The 21,105-nt window shown below is 60.1% G+C and overlaps 1 protein-coding gene across 2 annotated transcripts; it reads left to right on the top strand.

Moving 5' to 3' along the window:
- The first annotated feature begins 2,314 nt into the window (after positions 1 to 2,314).
- On the top strand, positions 2,315 to 19,651 carry FTCD (formimidoyltransferase cyclodeaminase). Of its 2 annotated transcripts, none has more exons than XM_059164978.1 (14): positions 2,315 to 2,422; positions 3,170 to 3,353; positions 4,050 to 4,178; positions 4,910 to 4,998; positions 5,132 to 5,311; positions 6,275 to 6,412; positions 6,590 to 6,721; positions 12,824 to 12,885; positions 13,277 to 13,406; positions 13,494 to 13,655; positions 16,887 to 16,930; positions 17,151 to 17,289; positions 18,157 to 18,252; positions 19,407 to 19,651. In XM_059164978.1, exons 1-14 carry the CDS (start codon positions 2,369 to 2,371, stop codon positions 19,629 to 19,631), a joined length of 1,764 nt encoding a protein of 587 aa, XP_059020961.1. In that variant the 5' UTR covers positions 2,315 to 2,368; the 3' UTR covers positions 19,632 to 19,651. The 2 variants fall into 2 exon arrangements, with proteins under 2 accessions (XP_059020961.1, XP_059020960.1); XM_059164977.1 differs by having other exon boundaries at positions 19,387 to 19,651.
- Positions 19,652 to 21,105: the final 1,454 nt, after the last annotated feature.

Genomic DNA, 21,105 nt, shown 5'->3' with positions numbered 1-21,105 from the left:
TACCTTTCCCTTTGGCTCTTTGAGGGCAGGGAGAGCACCATGGGAGGTGACGGTGGGTGTTGGTGGAAGGAAGCCCAGCCAGAGCCTCGAGGGGAGGGGTTGTGGCTCAAGCCCTCGGACCTCCTAGGGGAGGTGTCTATCTCCTCCTGCCCGAAGGGGCCATCAGCTGGTTTCCCCAAACGCAGAGCCTGAGGCAAGGATCCTGCAGGCAGGACAGCTGTAGAAACTGCAGAGCCCGGTGTGCAATGAAGACCCAAGTCCCTTGTTCAAAAGTAGGAATTTCAAGATGGCGAGGGCAGCACCAGGGCATAGAGAGGAGGGCCCTTGCTGCTGTGGATTCCTGGGGAGTCTGTTGATTTGGGAGATGGTCTGATGTCCCCCCACCACCACTGGAGTCATAAGTGGTGACCTCAAGACCTTTCCTGAGGTCTTGAGAACGACTAGCGACCTCCTGGACCCACAGTGAGGCCGAGGGCCTGGCGTTGGCACCCTCCTGGGCCTTGGCTGTGATTGCAGGGTCTCTGGTCGCTTCTCTGCTGTGTGTGTGAGGATGAAAGTATTGGGGTGTCTGGACCGACTCCAGCTGGGGCAACCTGTCCCTCAGTCCTCACCGCCTCGTGTGTCCCAGAGGTCCCAGCACCTTAGGATATGCTCTCGTCAGCTTGGGCAGCCGGAGCAGCGTGGCTCAGGTGACATGGCGGAGACTGGATGTCCCAGGTCGAGGCGTTCCCATGGCCGGGTCCTCCTGAGACCGTCTCCTGGGCGTGTGGATGCCGTCTTCTCCCTTGTCCTCACATGCTTGTCCCTGAGCCCGTGTCCTGATTTCCTTTCATTATGAGGACACCAGTCGGAGGAGATTAAGGTCACCCTATGACAGACATAATTTTAGCTTTATTACCTTTTTAAAGACCCTGTCTCCAAATATAGCTGCATTCTGAGGTGCTGGGGGTCGGGCCTTCAACCCCACGATTGTGGGGTTGGGCACCACGCAATCCATAACCGACACCATTCTCCCTGTCCAGCCACCGATGCCAACCCCCAGCTGGGGGATTCTGCCAGGCTGGCGGCCTGCGGGGAGCGCACAACTTTGGCACCAGGGCTGTCTGTCCGAGACAGGCCAGTGGGCGCTTCTGGACGCCGCTGGGAGGCAGGCTTTCTGTGGTGAGCCTCGGTGTTGCAACCCGGGTTTGGAAGAATACTTTTGTGGGGCCTTTGCTGTCTGCCAGGTCCTGCCGAGGCTCCCCACCCCTTTGTGGGACCTAGAAGTGGAAGAGCTGTCCTGTGTTCTCCCAGGGGAGCCGGCGAGAGAGGACCCGGCTGCCCCTAGCCTTCGAGGGTCTCTGGGCTTATCTGGCTGCTGCAGTGGCGGCTGCCGGGGGGTGGGGTCCCAAGGCCCACACAGCTGGGGGGTCCCCTGCGGCCACGGCTGTTTGGGTGCCTGTACGGGGAGGACGACCGACGGGGAAAGGGTTTGCCTCCCGGCGGGTCCTGCAGGGTACTAAGAGCGCCCGAGAGGCGGGACGGAGCTGAACTTGGGTCTGAGGCGTCCATACCCTGCTGGGGCGGCCATGGGTTAGGAAGCTTTGAGACCGGGAACGCCCACCCCATTCAAGACAGTGTTGACCCAGCTGGGCTCTCTGGGCGCAGGGTCCTGGGCTGCTGGCTTGGGCACATCAGCCCTTTGGGAGGACCTGTGTCCTCGGGGAAGGGTGGCCAGCGGCTGGGAGACCACTCACCCTGCAGGGCCAGCCACGCGCAGCACAGATTCAACCCTCCCCCACTCTCCTGCCTGACTGAGGCGAGCTGACCTCTGCCCAGAGCCGCGTCCCCTGCGGGCCTCACACCTGACTGCGTTCATCTTCCTGCCACTTCTAGCTCACAAGCTGACATGGAGAGATGCAGCGGGTCACTTAGGAGGTCACTGGAGGGGCACATGGAGGGTCCCTGGAGGGTGACAAGGAGAGTCACTTCAGGGTCACTTGGAGGGTCATAGGAAGAACCACCAGCAGGCCCTGAGTCACCTGGGATTGGAGCCTGGGCTGACCTGAGTCTTCCACCCCGGAGGACGTCCCCCGACCCCCTCCCACCGAGGGTCCTGATCTCCTGTGCTGCTTTCAAGGGAGCCGGCCCCAGCCAGGTGGGAAGGTCCCCCCGCCTCCATGGTCTGGCTCACAGGGGCCCGGCGCGCTCCCTATTCTGCTCGTGTTTGCACGGGGACAGGGGCCGGTCCCTCCTTGCCGTGACCGGTGGTTAATCAGCAGCCCAGCCGGTGGGAGGGCCCGGAGGGTGGATAAAGGCGCCGGTGGGCAGTGCCCCTCCTCCCCTGTGTCCGCCCTGGGAGAGGAGCTCCAGGATCCAGGCCCAGACCATGTCGCAGCTGGTGGAATGTGTCCCCAACTTCTCAGAGGGGAACAACCAGGAGGTGAGTGCAGGGGCAGCTGGGCACAGGGCTTGGGGCGAGGAGGAAGGGGTGTGCTTGGCCTGGGGTTGGGGGGGTCTCTTCTCTGGAATGAACTGCCTCCTGTGGTCGGCCCACGGGGAGGAGCCCCAAGAGCGCAGGGGCTCAGAGCGGCTGAGCAGGGGTGAGGAAGAGACTGTGGGGTGCACATTTGGGCAGGGGTCCTGGCCATGGGGCTGGGTCACAGGGCTGTTGAACCCCAAACTTATCGGGTGGGCTCTGCTATTCTCTCCATTATCTCGGAGGATGCTGAGGCCTATGGAGCTGGTGCAGGCCACCGAGGGCCACGGAGCCCCTGCTCCCAACCACGGGGCTGTCCGGCCACCTCAGAAGGTTCTGGGCCTTTTGTGCCCCTCCCCTAGTGCAGCTGCTACCATTGGGGCCCACTTGGGGGGCCAGGGCGCTGACCCTCTGTGACTGTGGCCTACGGGTTGCCTTCGTGGAGCACCAGCAGCCCCTCCACCCAGCTTCCGATCCCTGCCTCAGTTTCTCCCGGACGGTGCCGCCTGCTTCCCTTTTCTTGAGCATAGCTCAGTGCAGGGCCTCCCTGGGCTTGTGCTCTTGGAGGGTTTCCCAGATGCTCAGCACCAGCTCCTGAGGCCCACGTCTGGGCGGAGGTTGGGGACGGCAGGAGAGGCACGGCCACGCCTGAAGCTCCTGCTCCTCCTTCCGTGGGGAAACTGAGGCACTGGGTCGGGCGTTCATCCGCAGGTGATTGATGCCATCTCCCGCGCCGTGGCGCAGACCCCGGGCTGCGTGCTGCTGGATGTGGACGCCGGCCCCTCCACCAATCGCACTGTCTACACGTTCGTGGGGTCACCTGAGGACGTGGTGGAGGGCGCCCTCAATGCTGCCCGGGCGGCCTTCCGGCTCATTGACATGAGCGAGCACAGAGGTGAGGTTCCTCCGCATGGGGTGTGGGGCCCGGCCGTGAGCCTGCCCTGGAGGACCCTGGAGACCCTGCCGGTCAGGCGCACCCACAGGGTCATGGGGCCAGGCTAAGGTCCGTGGAGCCCCCCTCCGTGTTTCGGGGTGCCCAGGAGCGACTGGCAGTGAGGCTCAGCCATCCCGCACGGGCCTGGGGGGCCGGGGGGTCAGGGAGCAAGACTCCGAGTCCGGCCTGTCCGCAGCTGCAGAACCAAACACTTCTGCTGCGGCAGGTGGGGTCAAAGGTCGGTGGACAGGCCAAAGGGCAGGGGCTCTGGCCGCTGGGGGCGGGGGAGGTCAGGCCCCTGTGGGGGTCAGAAAGCCCGTGTCCGAGCCAGAGCTCCCGGGGCGGGGGAGGGTCAGCGTGTGAGGAGGACGCTCGGGAGGCTGCGGGGGAGGGAGGTGACGGGAGGCGGTCGCACCGGCCTCTCAGCTCGGCCGCGCTGACCAGGGCTGCATGGCTCTGAGGGGAGACGGGGCTTTCCACTGAGGCCGAAGTGCTTGGTGGCTGCTCCCCCCCCCGGGCCCTGGGGTCAGCGGGACCAGCCGGCTATGGGCATGGATGGCAGGTTGGGGGCAGGGAGCCAGGGTCCACGAGCCCCCCGATCCCATGCCCGGGGCCCCCGGCTCCCGGCCAGCCTTCCTCAGCCCCCATTCCGTGCAGGGGAGCACCCTCGGATGGGCGCCCTGGACGTATGCCCCTTTGTCCCTGTGAGAGGCGTCAGCATGGACGACTGTGTGCTCTGTGCCCAGGCCTTCGGCCAGCGGCTGGCGGAGGAGCTGGCTGTGCCAGGTGAGAGCCTGAAAGGGAACCCCGCCGTGGCAGGGGCTCCCCCTCACCGCCCGGCGGCGCCCGCGGGTTTTCTGCAAAGGGCGGGCCCGGTGTGCGGTGTTCCCGGCCGCGGGGGAGGCCCAGGTGCCGCGCGAAGCCGAGTCCCTGCTTCCTAGTGGACTGAGCTCCCTTCGGGGAATTAACCGAATCGGGAAATTATTAACCTGACACAAACGGAGACAAGCGGGGGACAAGGTGTGTGCGCAGCGCAGGGTCTACACTCGCGGGGCCCGGGCTCGGGCAGACCGGCCCAAACCCCACCCCTGCGGTTACAGGCCAGTGTCCCCTACGCTGTCACCGTTGTTGGGGGGACACTGGGAGTTGGTGGTGAGTTTTGTTTTCTTCTCTCTGTGCTTCTTAATTTGGGGTCCTATTTATCGAACAATGAAAATACTCTTTAGAAAGAGAGTGACATGCCTCCGTCGCAAACATCTACTTCTAACTCTTAAAATCTCGGTGATCTCTTTTTGGGGGACATCTGGGCAGGGGAGCGGTGGGGGGCCCTGCCCTGCCCCTGGGTGGGCAGAGGAGTGTCCAGCTGTGACCACCCGCCCCCATCCCATGGACCTGATGGGGGGGAGGGTGGCTGCCCAGGCTGGAGCTGGCAGGAGCGGCTGCCTCGTCTTTCCGCCGGGAGTGGGGGTTCTGGGCAGCCCGCTGGTGGGGACCCTGACTGGCCAGACCCCTTGCAGTGTACCTGTACGGGGAGGCGGCGCGGACAGCCAGTCGCCGGACCCTGCCGGCCATCCGGGCTGGGGAGTATGAGGCCCTCCCTGAGAAGGTGCGCATCTCCTCACCAGGGTGGGCGGGGGCAGGGCTAGACCCGGGAAGGGGGGGCGCCCCCTCCTCTCCTGACCTGGGCGGGGCGTCCCTCCTGCGGGGGACACCGCAGCCTAGGCCGAGTCTCCCCACAGCTCAAGCAGGCCGAATGGGCACCCGACTTCGGCCCCAGCTCTTTCGTCCCCAGCTGGGGGGCCACTGTCACGGGGGCGCGGAAGTTCCTCATTGCGTTCAACATCAACCTGCTCAGCACCAAGGAGCAGGCCCACCGCATCGCCCTCAACCTTCGGGAGCAGGGCCGTGGGAACGACAAGGTGAGCAGCCTGCGTCCCGAGGAAGCTGAGGGGCTCCCGGGACAGAGCCCTGGTGTGGACCTGCTGGCCAGCCCAGCCTGAGGCCCGTGACGAGTGGGTGAGGAGGGGGGGCTCCGGCGTTCGAGGGGGCATGTCCACGGCAGGAGGCGTGGCTGGAACTACGGGTGGAATACTGTGGTATTCCCATTCTAATAGGAAAACGGCTGCTGAGCCCCAGGTGCCCCCAGGAACTCCAGGGTCCCCCAACCGCCGGGGGCCCGGGGCCCTGACCCACCACGGGCTGTCCCCTACTTTGAGCACTGGTCTTGCAGAAAGTGTGATTTGGACACACAGACCCAGGGACACCTGGTGAAGGAGGTGGAGGGTGACGTCTTGCCTGTCAGCGCCCCCCTGCACTCCCCTGCCCACCCCAGGGACCTGGGTCCTGCCAGACAGCTGAGGCCCCAGGAGCCTGGCTTCCTGGCAGCACGGGCAGTGGTGTGTAAGCGCGACCTACAAGGAGGGAGAACCCAGAGGCTTCTTGTTGTTCCTGCGGAGTTCAAGGGCGGGAGGTCCCTGCTCAGGTGGGCTGCGCCAGCCCCAGGAGTGAGGAGCAGAAAGCCAGCCCCTGGGTTGAGGGAGGAAAGGCAGGGACCGAGCCCAGGAGTTTATGGGAAGGAGGGGGTGGCCCAGGCAGGCTCCCAGGGCATGGTGGGGGCGAGATGCTGGCCTGTGCCTGTGCGGGGGCCTCAGTTTCCCTGTGGTGGGCGGGTCTCCCCCCAGCTGGCACGGAAGACAACTCTGGAGCGTGAGGAGGGCCCCCAGTCGGCCGGCTGGGCAGCACTGCAGGACCCGCGGGCCATGGCGTCTGTGCGGGGAGGGACCTGTGCAGCCAGCTTTGGGGGGCAGGGTGCATGTGGGTTCCATGCAGGCGGCAGGAGGGGCTGGGCAGGGCCCGAGCTGAGGAAGACTTTTCCTTTGTAGCCAGGACGCCTGAAAAAGGTTCAGGGCATTGGCTGGTACCTGGATGAGAAGAACGTGGCCCAAGTGTCCACAAATCTCTTGGACTTTGAGGTCACAGCACTGCATACCGTCTACGAGGAGACCTGCAGAGAAGCCCAGGTGAGCAGGACATGCATCCCCTGCTGGCTGCGGGGGTCCCTCTGCAGGGGAGCAGAGTGGGTGTCCCTGCCAGCTGGGGTGAAGTCCCTCCAGGTGAGCAGGGCGGGTCCCCAGGACACCCTTCAGGGCATCTGAAGTCCAGCTCCCGCAGACACGGATGTCACTGGACCCCTGCAGGAGCTGAGCCTTCCGGTGGTGGGCTCCCAGCTGGTGGGCTTGGTGCCTTTGAAGGCCCTCCTGGATGCTGCTGCCTTCTACTGCGAGAAGGAGAACCTCTTCCTCCTGGAGGAGGAGCACCGCATCAGGCTGGTGAGCGGGGCTCCCGGTGGGGGCCAGTGGGGAGACGGAAGCAAGCCCGAGGCTCTGGGGGCAGGCCTGGAGCACCCTGTCTGCCGGCTGGGCCCCACTCCTCCTCCTCTTAGTGTCGGTGCTTAGATGACATCGCGCTCTTACCGTAAGGGGAATGGTGGCAGCTTTCTCCATCCTCTAGAAGATGTTCGGTCTTGCCAAAGCTCCTTGGAGGGGACGCATGCCACCTGCCCCCGGACCTTCTGGTGTCTGTGCTGGAGGCGGGGGGTGTGCCTGACTCCCGCGGCCGCCCCGTGCCCACTCTGGGATGCTGCTGTGTGGGTCCGTCCGCGGACAGTGACGGGTTATTTAGAAGCTGGTGCCATTGTCCCAACTTTAGCTGGCATTCCTCCCCAACGCGCTCGGGATGGATTTCTCTGAAAGTGTTTGGTGCTTGGGTTTGTGTCTCCTGATTCAGCAAACACATCTGTGCTTCTCGGCCTCCACGCTGTCGCGCGTGGTTAGTCTCCAGCTTAAGAACGTAATATACTGGGACGCCTGGGTGGCTCAGCTGGTTAAGCGGCTGCCTTCGGCTCAGGTCATGATCCTAGCGTCCTGGGATCGAGTCCCACATCAGGCTCCTTGCTCAGCCAGGAGCCTGCTTCTCCCTCTGCCTCTGCCTACCTTTCTGTCTGCTTGTGCTCACTCTCGCTCCTCTCTCTGACAAATAAATAAATAAAATCTTTAAAAAAAAAAAAAAAGAACGTAATATACTTACTCCTGTTTTTGATTTATTGGTTTTAAATTTTTTTAAAAAAATTCACCCGAATTTTCAAATATATAATTTAATCTATCAGTTTTTGTCAGTGCACTGACAGCCTGCTACGGAAATGAGAAAATAACCCTACTTAGCATCGACTTACATATTTTCTTTCTTTTCTATTTCCTGATTTTTCTTTTCTTTTCTTTCTTCTTCTTCTTCTTCTTTTTTTTTTTTTTTTTTTTTTTTTTTTTTAGTGGGGATGGGCAGCTCTTTTGGTGGTTAAATTTTTTTTTCAATTTTTTTCTTTTGTAGTAAAATACACAATTGGCATCTTAACCATCTTTTAGGCATGCAGTTGTTGATATTAAGTATGTCATAATGTTATGTAGCCGTCATAGCCCAGGATGGGTTTTTCTGTGCCTGCCAAGAACTCCATTAGGGCTCTGAGAAGGACTGCACTGATTCTGTGCATCGCTTTGGGGAGCCGTCTTAACAGAGGAAGTGTTTCAATCCATGAGCATGGGTTTTCTGTTTATTTACATTTTCTTTAATTTATTTCAGCAATGTTTTGTAGATTTTATTGTACAAGTCTTTTACCTCCTTGGTTAAGTTAATGAAGGCCCAACTATTTCACTCTTCCCGACGCTACTGTAAATGCAGTGCTTTCTGCAATTCCTTTTCAGAGAACTGTCCTTAGCGCATGGAAATGCGTGGACTTCTGTGGGCTGACTTCGTGTGCTGCGTCCTTGCCGAATTCATTTATTAGTTCTAGGAGGTTAAATTATGAAGTTTAAATGGCATACTTCAATCCTTTTGCTCCTTATGAACGTCGACAGTGTCTGTTGTCTCCTGGGGAAGACAGACGAGGTTATCAGTGCAGTCCTGTGAGAGGTCATCGTCTCTGCTCTAGACTTACGTTGTTGTGTCACTATTTTCACGAGGTCAGTTGTACGACATTTACCTTCTGTGAATGTCCCACATGTCTTAAATACCCACAGACATGGAGCCTTAGCTCTGTACACAGTCGAGGTCATCTCTGTTCCTACCTGTATGTTGCCTGAACCTCACCGTCAAGCAGATTAAAAGAAAAAATTTATTTATTTATTTGGCAGAGAGAGAGATCACAAGAAGGCAGAGAGGCTAGAAGAGAGAGAGAGGGAGAAGCAGGCTTCCCGCCTAGCAGAGAGCCCGATGCGGGGCTCGATCCCAGGACTCCGGGATCATGACCTGAGCCGAAGGTAGAGGCTTAACTGACTGAGCCCCCCAAGCACTCCTGCAAACACATCTTTACCATCTTCTGGAATCAAATGACCTGTAAGAGGTCTAAGTCTGCCTGGTTATCTCCCCAATCTCCAGGGACTTGTTTTACTCCCTGATTCCTGAAGGACTCCTTCTGTGTCCTCGGAGTCCAGTAACTTCTTCCCCGACACTCACTGTGGTTTTCTCCAGCCTCACTTCTAAGCTGCTGATACGGTTCACGGCCAGGTCTGTTCTCCTTCTAGCTGTTACAAAATTTTGTGTGAATTTTGTATGTTGCTGTAATTCTCTGCTTGCGGCAAAGGTGTAGGAGCAGTACCGGGGTCTGGAACGGTGCCGGGAGCCCCCTCACGAGCTCCCCACTGTCCACTGGTTTGCATCCCCCCGTTCACTGTCTCATTCTCTCTGTAACCACACATTGTCATGTATTTTTTTGGACCACTTCAGAGTGGTTAAAGGCATTGTACCATTTTACCTCCAATTGTCCAGGTTTTATTTCTTAAGAACAAGGACATTCCTCTTGCACAACCCCAGTACAATAATCAAGATCAGGAAATTCAGCATCAGTACAGTTCTGCCGTCTAATCTGCAGACCAGAACCAAATCTCGCCCGTGTCTCCCTCACCCCCACGGAGCTACTTATCCTCTCGCCCGGGGCCCAACCCCACGGCAATCTTTCGTTGCCTTGACTTCTGCTGCCTTTAGCTGCGAGCAGCTCCCTCTGCCCTTGCCCTTCAATGACCTTGAAGTAGTTTAAAAGGAAAGGAAGTGGCTTTGCGCAGGTCGGACGACTTCTGGGCTTGTGGGCTCCTGGGGGGGGCGGGAGGAAGTGGGATGTGCCGTCCTCAGAGCCCATGTCAGGCCGGTCCTCTCCCTGCTGCCAGGTCCTTGGTTCAAGATGCTGTTACTCCTGCAGCTTTTCCTTTTGTAGCGAGTGCTCTGGGGACCGTCCTGGAAGATATGCAGACGCCCTGTTTCTCTGGACATTCCAGCCATATGTTTTAGCAGCCAGTAACGGTTTTCTAACTTGACCCTTTTTTTTAAAGAAAATGCTTTCATTTTCCCCCTCAGGAAACACAATTTATTCACAAAGTTTAACAAGTAACGTGTACAAGTATTAAGCAATGCATGTTTTTATTTATGTTACGAATTTTAAAAAATGCCTTGACTAGTTTCAATGCATTGCCTTTACAGATATGTATTTTTAAATAATTATTTATTTAAATTCAGTTTAGTTAACATATATGTATTAATAGTTGCTGGGGTAGAATTCAGTGATTCGTCAGTGCTCTTTCCATCACGTGCCCTCCTGAATGCCCCCCCCCCCCCGTTTCCCCATCTCCCACCCCCCGCCCTCCAACAACCCTCAGTTTGTTTCCTGGAGTTAAGTGTCTCTCACGGTTTGTCTCTCTCTCTAACCAGAGAGGTTCCCTTCCCTGTGTCCATCTGCTTTGTTTCTTAAATCCCACATATGAGTGAGATCCTATAATTGTCTTTCTCTGACGGACCGACTTCGCTCAGCACAGTCCCCTCCGGTTCCATCCACGCCGATGCCAAGCGCAGGACGTCTCCCTTTCTGATGGCCGAGTCACATTCCGTCGTGTAGACGAACCCCGTCTTCTCTGTCCGTGCATCTGCCGACGGACGTCCGGGCTCTTCCCGCAGTCCGGCTGTTGTGGGCGTCGCTGCTGTGAACACTGGGGGGCAGATGTCCCTTTGGGTCACTCCATCTGTATCTTTGGGGTAAATACCCAGTAGTGCGATTGCTGGTCCTAGGGCAGCTCTATTCTCAACTTCCCGAGGACCCTCCGTGCTGTTTTCCAGAGCGGCGGCACCAGCTTGCGTTCCCACCAACTGTGCAGGAGGTTCCCCTTTCTCCGCATCCTCGCCAGCATCTGTTGTTTCCTGACGTGTTGAATTTAGCCATTCTGACCCGTGTGAGGTGGGATCTCACTGTGGTTCTGATGTGTATCTCCCTGATGCCAAGTGATGTGGAGCACTTTCTCATGTGTCTGTTGGCCATCTGGATGTCTTCTTGGCAGAAATGTCTGCTCATGTCCTCTGCACATTTCTTGATTGGATTATTTGTTCTTTGAGTGTTGAGTTTGATAAGCTCTTTATAGATGTTGGACACTAGCCCCTTATCTGTTATGTCGTTTGCAAATATCTTCTCTCATTCTGTCACTTGTCTTTTGGTTTTATTGACTGTTTCCTTTGCTTTGTGCCAAAGCTCTTGATCTTGAGGAAGTCCCAATAACTCATTTCTGCCTGTGCTGCCCTTGCCTTTGGAGACGTGTCTAGAGAGAAGTTGCTGTGGCTGAGGTCACAGAGGTCGCTGCCTGTGTCCCCTTCTCCAATTTGGATGGATTCCTGTCTCACATTTAGGTCTTTCATCCATTTTGGATCTATTTTTGTGTGTGGTGTAAGAAAGTGGTCCAAAGCCATTCTTCTGCATGTGGCTGTCCAATTTTCCCAACATCATTTGTTGAAGAGACTCTTTTCCATTGGACATTCTTTCCTGCTTTGTCAAAGATGAGTTGACCATAGAGTTGAGGGTCCGTTTCCGGGCTCTCTTCTGTTGCATTGATCTATGCGTCTGTTTTTGTGCCAGTACCATACTGAAAAAAAAAGCCTTTATCTCTCCCACATTTATTTATTATTTTTTAATGTGTTTGATGCTCTCCTGTATTTCTTAACCTGTCATTTTATATTCTTTCCCTGATAGTTCTGATATGTGCAGTTTTTGAAGGTCTGATTTTGCCAATTGCTACATCTGTTGACTTTCTCACAGTGACGTGCTTCTTTGTGATTTTGTGATTTTTGATTGTGGGTGCATGTTCTTTGCAACTTTATCTGTGGTAATTTTGGACACTTGGATTTTAAGTTTGGATTTGCCTCTGTTAGGTCTCGGGCACCTGATCACACAGGGGCCCCCAGACTCAGCTTGGAGCTTTGGAACTGCACAGGTAGAGAGTTCTGTGTGGACCTCTCAGCGTGGCTTGTGGTTAGAATTCCCAGGAAGTGTTTTTCCTATTTCGCCAAAGGGAAGGCAGAAACTGAGAAGTATCCTTCAGTAGTTTTTGTTTTTTTAAATCCTAGTTCATCCTTGGGGTCACCTTTTAGGAGCCTCCAATCTGGCCTCATCCTTCAGGACTCGAGACCTCCCTGCTCATGAGGGGCTGGCAGAGGCTCTCAGATGTCCCAGGGTGGGCCCAGTGTAGCGTGAGCAGGCCTGTCTGGTTCCATTTTGGGTCATTTCTGGCCTTAAACAAGCGCTTTTACTTTCTGCCAACTTAGCGAGGCATTTAAATTCATGTTTCAATGTCTGTCTTTTTGAGGTCTTCTGGGCCAGGACGGCTTTGCTTTATTGCTTGTTGAAGACCTCTGGTGGGCTCTGGGGAGGTGCTCTTACCCACCTCTGTGTCCTCGGGGAGACCTGCGGGCCACCCCCGCCCCTGGGGACTCTGCTGGCTTGTTTCTGTCAAGGAGCACCTGCCACTTGCCAGTTTTGTGAACAACCTGCTTGGCGCAGGATGTGCTGGACCAGGCCGCTAGCCCACAGCTCCGTAAAGTGTTTTGAGCACATTTTGGTGGAAAAAACTCTAATCTCAAATGGAGATTGTTCCAATGTTAGTTTGAATTTAGGTAAAATCCATTTTGCCTCATAGAACAAATCTTACGTTTAGGTCAGTCAGGCAGCTCCAGGGCTTTAAGAGTTGTGAGAACTGACCCCCAAAGCATAAGGAATCTTGTCCAAGGGGCTAGTTTTGTAGGTCCCTTTCAGAGATGGGCTCAGTGTGCGGTGCTGTTTGTTGGACGCCTGTGGCAAGGAATGAGGGCACCTCCTCTCCCTGGGTCGGTTTCCCTGTGGGGAAGATGTGGGGGCAGTCTGAGGGGCGGCCTGCCCTGGGCTGGGGGCTTTCCCAGAAGTGGGCGCTCACAAGCTCCTGGTGGGTGGGCGTGCGGCCTGCTGGGCTTGGCTCCCCACACACGGGGGACCAGAGCAGGGACGCCACCGTGACTCAGGTGGGACCCCATGGTGCAGTGGCCTGCCTCGGGGCTGGGGGGCTACATGGCTCTTCATCACCAGCCTCTCCTTCCAGGTGGTGAGCCGGCTGGGCCTGGACTCTCTGTCCCCCTTCAACCCTAAGGAGCGGATCATCGAGTGAGCATCTGCCCCCCTCCCCAGAGACCTGCTGCCGCCCTCCCAGAGCCTTCTGTGTGGTCACTTCTTCATCAGCAAACACCAGGGTGTCTGTGCCAGCCACGAGGCTGGGGGCCAGTTGGGGGGACACAGTGAGACACGTATCATCATGGGGCTTCTGCGTGGTCGTGGCCTCTCTGCACCCTGGGACCGTGTCCCCTCCACCATGTTGGAGAGGGCACGTGTGGGAAGAGGCGTGGGGTCAGGGGCCAGGGTCTGAGCCAGCCCTGCCCTCACTGCCTGGCGGTAGTGACCCTGGGCCCCGCCCTCTACTCCCTGTCCCCCGAAGCCCCATCCCCTGGCCCTGCCGCCCACGCCCCCTGAGCCTCGCTGGGCCGGCCCCTCCCCACAGGTACCTGGTCCCCGAGGGCGGGCCTGGGCAGAGCCTGGCGGACAAGCCCCTGCGTGCCTTTGTGCGTGAGGTGGGTGCCCGCTCCGCGGCCCCAGGGGGCGGCTCCGTGGCAGCAGCCTGCGCAGCCATGGTGAGTGCGAGGGCGGCTCAGCCGAGGACGGCCCGAGGGTGCCTGGCCTGGGGTCCCGAGTCCCACGCACGGCTCCTCTCTGTCCAGGGCGCCGCGCTGGCCTCCATGGCCGGCCTCATGACCTACGGGCGCCGCCAGTTCGAGCACCTGGACGCGACCATGCGGCGTCTGATCCCGCCCTTGCACGCGGCCGCGGCCGAGCTGACCGCGCTGGTGGACGTCGACGCCCGGGCCTTCCAGGCCTACCTGGTGGGTGCTCAGAGGGACCCCGCCAGCCCGCGGGGGTGCGGGGGAGACGGGGTCAGCGGACGGCGGGGGCGTCCCCCGGGGTCATGGAGCGCGGGCGGGAGGGCGGGCGCCGGGGTAGGCACAGGGCGTGGGGAGCAGGGGAGGCTGCACGGAGTGGAGCGCGGGCGGCTGCTCTCCCCCCTCCCGCTCCTCCACGCCCCGGTGTGGGCCCGCGCGGTCCTCCAGGGCAGCGGCCGGTGGGGTGGGGGGGAGCGACGGCGCCCCGTCCTCAGCTGCCTCTGAGTCCCGCACTGGGCCGGCGGCCGGACCTCACGACCCCGGCTGGACCGGCCGCGGAGACCCTCAGGGGAGCGCCAGTGACTGACGGTCTCAAAGGCTGGAGAAGACTTTCCAGCCACCAGACAAAGAGAGGACACGGGGAGAACTGGGAACTCTCCACGCGACAGGCCGGTCAGGTCGGAACCTGCTCTCCCACCCGAGAGGGAGGCTGCGTGTCCGGCCGTGGGCGACAGGGAGGGGGTAGCTCAGGAGGAGCCGAGACGCGAGTCCAGGACCGAGCCCCGCCGTGCGTCTGACGCGAGTCCAGGACCGAGCCCCGCCGTGCGTCTGTGTCCCAGAGCCGTTCTGGTGGGAGGCTCCGGGAGACACGTGAGCTCAGGGCCACCAGCTGCACCCCAGGCCACAGGCAGAGCTGCCTCGTGGGCTGGACTTCACTAAAGGGAAGTCAGGGCTCTGACGACCACCGGTGACCTCCAGGGCATGCCGTGCACCCCCAAGGGAAGGCTGTATCCAGACAGGAACCATCAGCGTCTTGCCTGGAACTAAATTAAAACCCATGGCCTCTGGGTAGGAGGTAGAGAGACTGGTCACCTTTTGTGTTTTTAGACTTAAATTTCATTTATTTGCTATTTAAAGTAGGCAAAACCTTCAGGTGGTTCCAAATTCACAAGGACAGGAGGATAGCGGATGAGGGGTCCTGGGTCCTGCCTCCTGCCGCACCCCTGCATGCCCCAAACAGGCACAGAGGGCGTGCGCCTGGAGATGTTTATTGTATTGACATAGATCCAATTTGCCTTCTTCTCCTCACTTCTTGCACAAATGGCATCACGTGCATCCTTAGGTTGCCTCTTGGGCTTGTCACTTGACGTTCTGTTAGAGATCTCTCTATATGGGCGCTGGACACAACACACACAGATCTACCCTGACTTACAGTGGAGTAGCGGCAGATACACCCTCCATAAGCTGAAAATACTGAAAGGCAGATATGCATTTACGACACCCAGTACGCAGCACATCACAGTTTGTCCGCCTTCAGCTGCTGAGAACACTTCCGTTTGCGACAGCTGGGCACAGCCACCTTGCACTCGGCCTATCTTATGAGGAAGTGTTGAAAAGCTTCTGTACTGACCAAACACCACATCCAGAGTGACCCACAGAACAGCAGTGTGACCGTGCAGCTGCCTAGTCTTGGGATAGGACCGCCCATCGCTAGTCTGGGCAAAGACCCACATCCCAAGTTCCAAGCACCGGTTCTCCTGAACACCTGTCACTTTCACGCCACCATGAAGTCAAAAACCCTCCGTCGAACTTGTGTAAGTCCCGCACCGTGTGTGATGTGTGGACGTCTGGGTCGCAGCACCCGGCCAGCCCTACCGGGACACATGGGCCCCTTCGTCAGCACCGGGGACGCTGCTCTGTGCACGCCTCTGACATCTGTCACCGGGTGTGCACGGGGCAGCCTGTGGGGGTGATTCGTAGAAGGATTCCTTCCCGGAACCCCAGGCCATGCACGTGGCAGTCGCGCCGCGGTCTGTGTCTTGGTGGTCCCGGTGGCACTGCTCCCTGACCATGGCAGGAGCCTCTCTTGCACTTTGCCCAGTGGTGTTGGGTGCCTTCCGGGAGAGCAAGGCTCCCTTCCCTCTCAGACCTCCCTTACTGCCGGTGCCACCTGGGGCTTGGGCTGCACCGGGACCAGGCTCCACTCGGGACTCGGGCTGGCTGCCCCCCACGTGGGTCGTGCCGGTTCCCGACGGAGCAGCCTTGAGTTTTCTGTCCTTGAACCTGGAGTCTCCCTGCTCCTCCCGGGGAATGTGTCGTGGTTTATGGGGCCTCCCCGGCCTGAGCTTACTGAGTGTCTCCCGCAGCGCTTCCCAGACTCCTATGCTCTGGTGACTGGCGGACGTGGAGGGCATCGAGGGGACATGGAAGGCTGGCTGCCCCAGATTAGAAACGGGGGGATAAGTAGGAAACCCCCGGAGGGAAGTAGAAAAACAGAAATCTAATCAGAAGGGAAGGCTGGCCAGCGAAGGTCTTGTTCAGAACGACGTGGAGACGCACCGTGGACAGTGACACGCGTGAGGGGACACAGTGCTTTGCCCTTCCCGGGCCAACAGGAAGGTACAGATCTGGAAAACAACACAGAAGCGTCCTCGTCTTGTGCCAAAGGCAGAAGCGGTTTCCAGATGGGGGAAAGCAAAGCTTGGGGTAACCTAAGAGTGGCTGGACGGCCGTCGTCCGAGGGATGCCGCCGCAACTGTGGAAGGACGGCCGGCGGAAACCAGACCGGCTCCACGCATTGGAGACCCGGCTGAGGCGGCCTCACGGGGACAGGACTAACACCCCGCGTGGTGAGGACGGCCTGGAGGGAAGTGGGCGCCGCCGCAGAGGCCCGGGCAGCCCCTGGGAGGCTCGGATGGTTTTGTCCACCAGCAGGAGTGGTTACGGTGCTGATCAGGGAAGTTCCAGGCGGGGCCGGGGCTCCCTTGCTCTCAGGCATGTTGACATTTAACCAAATCCAGAAAGGACACATCCCCCCCCCCCCCTCCAGGCCCTGGGCCCCTGCAGATGGGCAGAATGGGGCTTCAGAGTGTCAGGGAGAGGCCTGGACAGACGCAGGCGCGTGGCCGGGGGGCCGTCGCGTGTAGGGGCCCGCGTGACCACTCGCGGGAGGAGGCCTGAGCTGGTTCAGGTGAGAGGGGACAGGGGACACGCAGCTAACCCTGAGACCCCGTGAGGGTGGTGTCGTCTGTCCCGGCCCCTGAGGGCGTCCCCCTGCAGTTCCTGGAGCCTGCTGGAAACTGTGGCCCCTGCAAAGGGCTGCTCGGAGGTGCACCCCTGCCCTGCAGAAGTGCTGACCCCGGGGGTGGGGGTGTGGATGCTGCCCGGACTCTCCGTGTGGCTCCGGGCCATGGCCACTGCTCACCCCACGGGTTCTATGATCTCTCCTGGCAGGAAGCAACAAAGCTGCCCAAGAGCACACCTGAGGAAAGGGACAGGTGAGTGTCGCGGTGGCTGGGGGGGAGGCGCCTCGCCGGATGGTGGACGCCCAGGGCCTTGACCTTGGAGCCACCTAACCCCCCTGTGGCGGTGTGTTTGTGATGGAAGAATGACGGCCCTGTTGTCCACCCCGGTTCTGTCTGTCTGGGTGGAGCTGGGGGGGCAGTCCACGTGGCCCCTGGGTGTCCTGCACCCTGACCACCAACCCCTTGGATTCAGGCGTGCGGCTGCCCTGCAGGAGGGGCTGAGGCGGGCGGTCGCCGTGCCCCTGGCGCTGGCAGAGACGGTGGCCTCGCTGTGGCCGGCGCTGCAGGAGCTGGCCCTGTGTGGGAACCTGGCCTGCCGGTCGGACCTGCAGGTACGGGGCGGAGGGGGTCGGGCTCCTGCTGCGGGGGAGCAGCGTGGAGGGTCGTGGGACTGGAGCGCTTCCCAGGGGGCTTGGCCAGGCTCAGCCAGCAGAGCCCGTTTGTTGATCCCGTTTGAGGAGTTTCAAGAGTGGGAAGCAAGGGCTTCCGCTGAGCCTGCCGCGTGGCAGAGGCAGAACTCAGAAACCAGGCGCCGCCCTCAGGCCCTCCTGGCCACCCCTCCTCCCGCTCCCTTGTTCTCTGGCATTCCCTCCTCATGGCCCCTTGCCCTTCGGAAAACCCCGAAGCCGGCCCCCAGATGTGCACACGGCACCCGGGGCACAGCCCGTGCGTCGGGGACATGGAGTGGGCGGGGGACCTCTCAGCCCGTGCGGAACACCGCAGCTGTGGGGCTTCCCAAGAAGGACGGCTGTGCGCCGGGTCTGGTCCCGCGGCTCCAGACAAGGGTCCCCTCCTTCCCTGGGCACAAGTGGCTCCTGCCGTTCGGGGTTTGTCCCTGGCCCCGTGCTCCCACCGGCTCTCCCCACCCGTGGCCCGCACGTGGGAAGCCGGGAGGAGACCCCAGGAACGTGGGCTGTAGCCCAGGCCTGAAGCCGGGAGGCCTCACCTCCCTCAGGACCCCGTTTTCTGCGCTCAGAGGCGGACGTCAGGCTGGGGTTGTCGTCTGTGTCTGGAGGGCTGGGCTGGAACCCGCCGTTCTGCACGTCCCTGCCGGGGCCTCCGCTGGCCTTGTGCCTCCTGGGGACCCCTGGGGCACTACTGATGAGGCGTGAGGGCACCAGCCGTGGCCCTGGGGGACGGAGGGGGTGCGGTGAGTCCGGGGTGCGGCCGGCCAGCTCCGTTCCTGGCGCCTGTTGCAGGTGGCGGCCAAGGCCCTGGAGACGGGCATGTTTGGGGCTTATTTCAACGTGCTCATCAACCTGAAGGACGTCACTGACGACGCGTTCAAGGACCAGGTGAGCGGGTGAGGCATGGGGGCCGGGCCGTGGTGGGACCCGGGCGTTCCTCAGGGCTGCGGCTCTGCAGTACGGCTCTGGGGAGCGTGTCCATCTGATGAGACATTCCTCTGGCCTCTGCGGGGGCTGCTGTCCTCCTGGGGCTGCTGGAGGCGGGGGGGGGGCAGCTGTCATCTGTACCTCCACCTCCCCTTCTGGGGGGCTCTGGCTGGGGACTGGGGAGCCCCCATGCCCTCACCGGAGCCGCACCCTGGCCAGCTCAAGCCTGTCTACCATGCTCAACTGCCCAGCAGGGCCCCCCAGCGCTGGGTCCCCCAGCATAGGCCCTGAGTGCTGGCAGCACGGGCCCTCCGAGAACAGGGGCCAACCCACGAAATGGCCTTAGCTCCAGCAGCTGTTAGGGTTTTGCCATGAATGGCTGTGGAGGTGACTGTGAGGGTAGGCGAGTCTCCATTTTAAAGTGTACAGCTGGGCATCTTGCACACTCACGACGTGGGACCACCACCTTTGTCATGTTCCAGAATATTCTCTTTGCTCCGAAGGAAGCCTCCCCCCATTAGAGGACCCTCGTTCCCTCCGCAGCCTCAGACACCACTCACCTGTCTCTGGTTTTGTGACAGTCTTGAAAAACTCATGGCTCAGAGTGAAGGCCTTTTTGGGACTGAGCTTGGGTCTTAAGGGAAGTCACTGTCCACAAGGAGACCACTGGGGACTGACTTAACAGACGGGCTGCGAGAATCCACTCTGGGCTTGAGGCCACAGCCCAGCCCTCTGCAGTAGTGGCTAATGCGGGACAACTAGGAGGGTGGGGCCTGGGCCTGGTGGTCCTCCCACGTCAGGACAGAGAGAGGGACCCTCCCGTCCTTGCTGAAAGGCCTGTGAGGAGTTGGGGAGTCCCCAGGTCGGGGGCTTGGGGTCATCCCAGAGAGGATAGGCCAGGGAGCATGGCCAGAGGGCACAGGGAGCTGGCAGGGGGCCTGGGCTGGCAGGTAGGTGGTGGGCTGCAGGGGCAGACTGACTGAGGCCTGGGTCTGGGCCTGGGGGTGGGGGATGGGCGGGGGGCACACTGACACCTGGGCCTGGGGGTGGGACATGGGCGGGGGGCACACTGATACCTGGGCCTGTGTCTGTCAGACCCGCCGGCGCATCTCCAGCCTCCTGCAGGAAGCCAAGACCCAGGCAGCGCTGGTGCTGGAGAGCCTGGAGGCCCGGCAGGAGTGACGGCAGGCGGGGAGACTGCGTGGACTCTGCAGCCCTCGGTGTCCCCCCCTTTCTGGAAGCCTCCACACATGGTCCCTCTGGGGCCCAGAGTGGGCGGAGGCAGGGGTTGGGGTCCCCTTGGGGTGGCAGGTTCACCCCTTGTCACTTGCTGCTTTTAGTAAAGTCATGACCCACCGGTGCCTGTGTGGTGTGTTTGGGCTGGAGGAAGGGAAGGGCTGAGCTCATGGGCAGGAGCTCAGGGACCCCGAGGTGAGTGAGCATGGGGAGAGGTGGTCAGGCACATGGGGGCGTGGCACGAGGTGACACACCGGCTTCAGGGTCCCACAGACGCGTTGACATGCTGCTGGAGCCTGAGCCGGGCCCCGCGTTACTGGGAGCACCCAGGGCTCAGGGCAGGCGCCTGCGGCTCGGTATCCCTGGGGTCATGCAGGGGACAGAAGCCCCCTGCCTGATGGCAGCGCTTCCCCATCCAGTTGCAGGCAGGAGGTGAGGCCAGTACTGCCTGAATCGTGGGGGGCTGTGGCCAACGTCTGCTGCTCTGGGGGCGCTGGGGATTCCTGCGGAGGGGACGCGTTCCCCTGACTGGCTGGGAGGTGACAAAGCATCAGACCTGGGGCTCACAGGATGAATGGACCCCGGCCACAGGCTTCTCTCTCAGCAGAAGTCCGGGGGCCAAGACCCAGCGATGTGGGTCCCAGTAGGACAGCTCCCCTGTCTCCCAGCCCACAGCCCCTCTGCCTTCTCCTGCACCCCCCACAGGGCCTGGTGGCCAGGACGGGAGGGGGTGTGCTGGGGGAGCCCCCCGCTCCAGATTCAGATGCTGCTGCGAAGCTGACCATGTGGCTGAGAGAGGCCCGTGAGGTCCAGGGTAGGAGCTCCAGGAGGCGGAGGGCAGCAGGGGGTGGGGCACGAGGTCGCTGGGGTCTAGCCCCATCGGGGGCACCCAGGAGGCTGTGTGCAGGTGCTGTGTTCCCCAGGCAATGCCACCCCGGGGGCTCTGAGCCCTGAGTGAGTGTGGGTAGGCTCTGCCCCAGGAGGGCCTTGCCACCGCCAGCCGCAGGCTGAGGTTTTCCCGCTTTAGTCTTCCAAAACAGACAATGTGTCAGGTGCTCCCAGACAGGACTGACCGGGCTCCATGGGGACACCTCGCCACCCCGTCCCCCCCGGGCTTTTCACCCCTCCTCCGGCGGTCGCTGTGTTCTTTCGTACGACTCCACGTTTTTGCAAGCAAACACAAGCACATGCGAACGCACATCCCTAATTCCTCCCTCACGCGTAACGAGAGCAGGCTCCGGGCTGGGTTTCGATTCTACTTCTCAGGGGCACCTCTCTTAACGGCATTTAGAGAGACTCCTGCTCAAAATGGGTTTTATTCACTCACCCTTTCCCATATTTTCTTAACCATTTCACTGTGAAATGTAAGAAACATTCAGAAACCATGACCAACAGCTCAATGATTTATGACCACGTCCTGGGTGACCCTCCCCCGTCACATAATCCCCCCAAGTCCCACACCTGCTCTGTGGTGACCAGACCACTGTTTTCCTGTTGGCCCATTTGGGAGAAGCAAGCATGGCGGTTTGCTGACCTCGGAGTCCTTCTGGTCCAGCGTGTCATTCAAAGTCCTCGTCT

Source organism: Mustela lutreola, chromosome 2 (assembly GCF_030435805.1).
Source record: "Mustela lutreola isolate mMusLut2 chromosome 2, mMusLut2.pri, whole genome shotgun sequence".
Classification (NCBI taxonomy): Eukaryota; Metazoa; Chordata; class Mammalia; order Carnivora; family Mustelidae; genus Mustela; species Mustela lutreola.
Note: the sequence above shows the minus strand (reverse complement) of the source record. Positions and strands in the feature narration are given on the sequence as shown.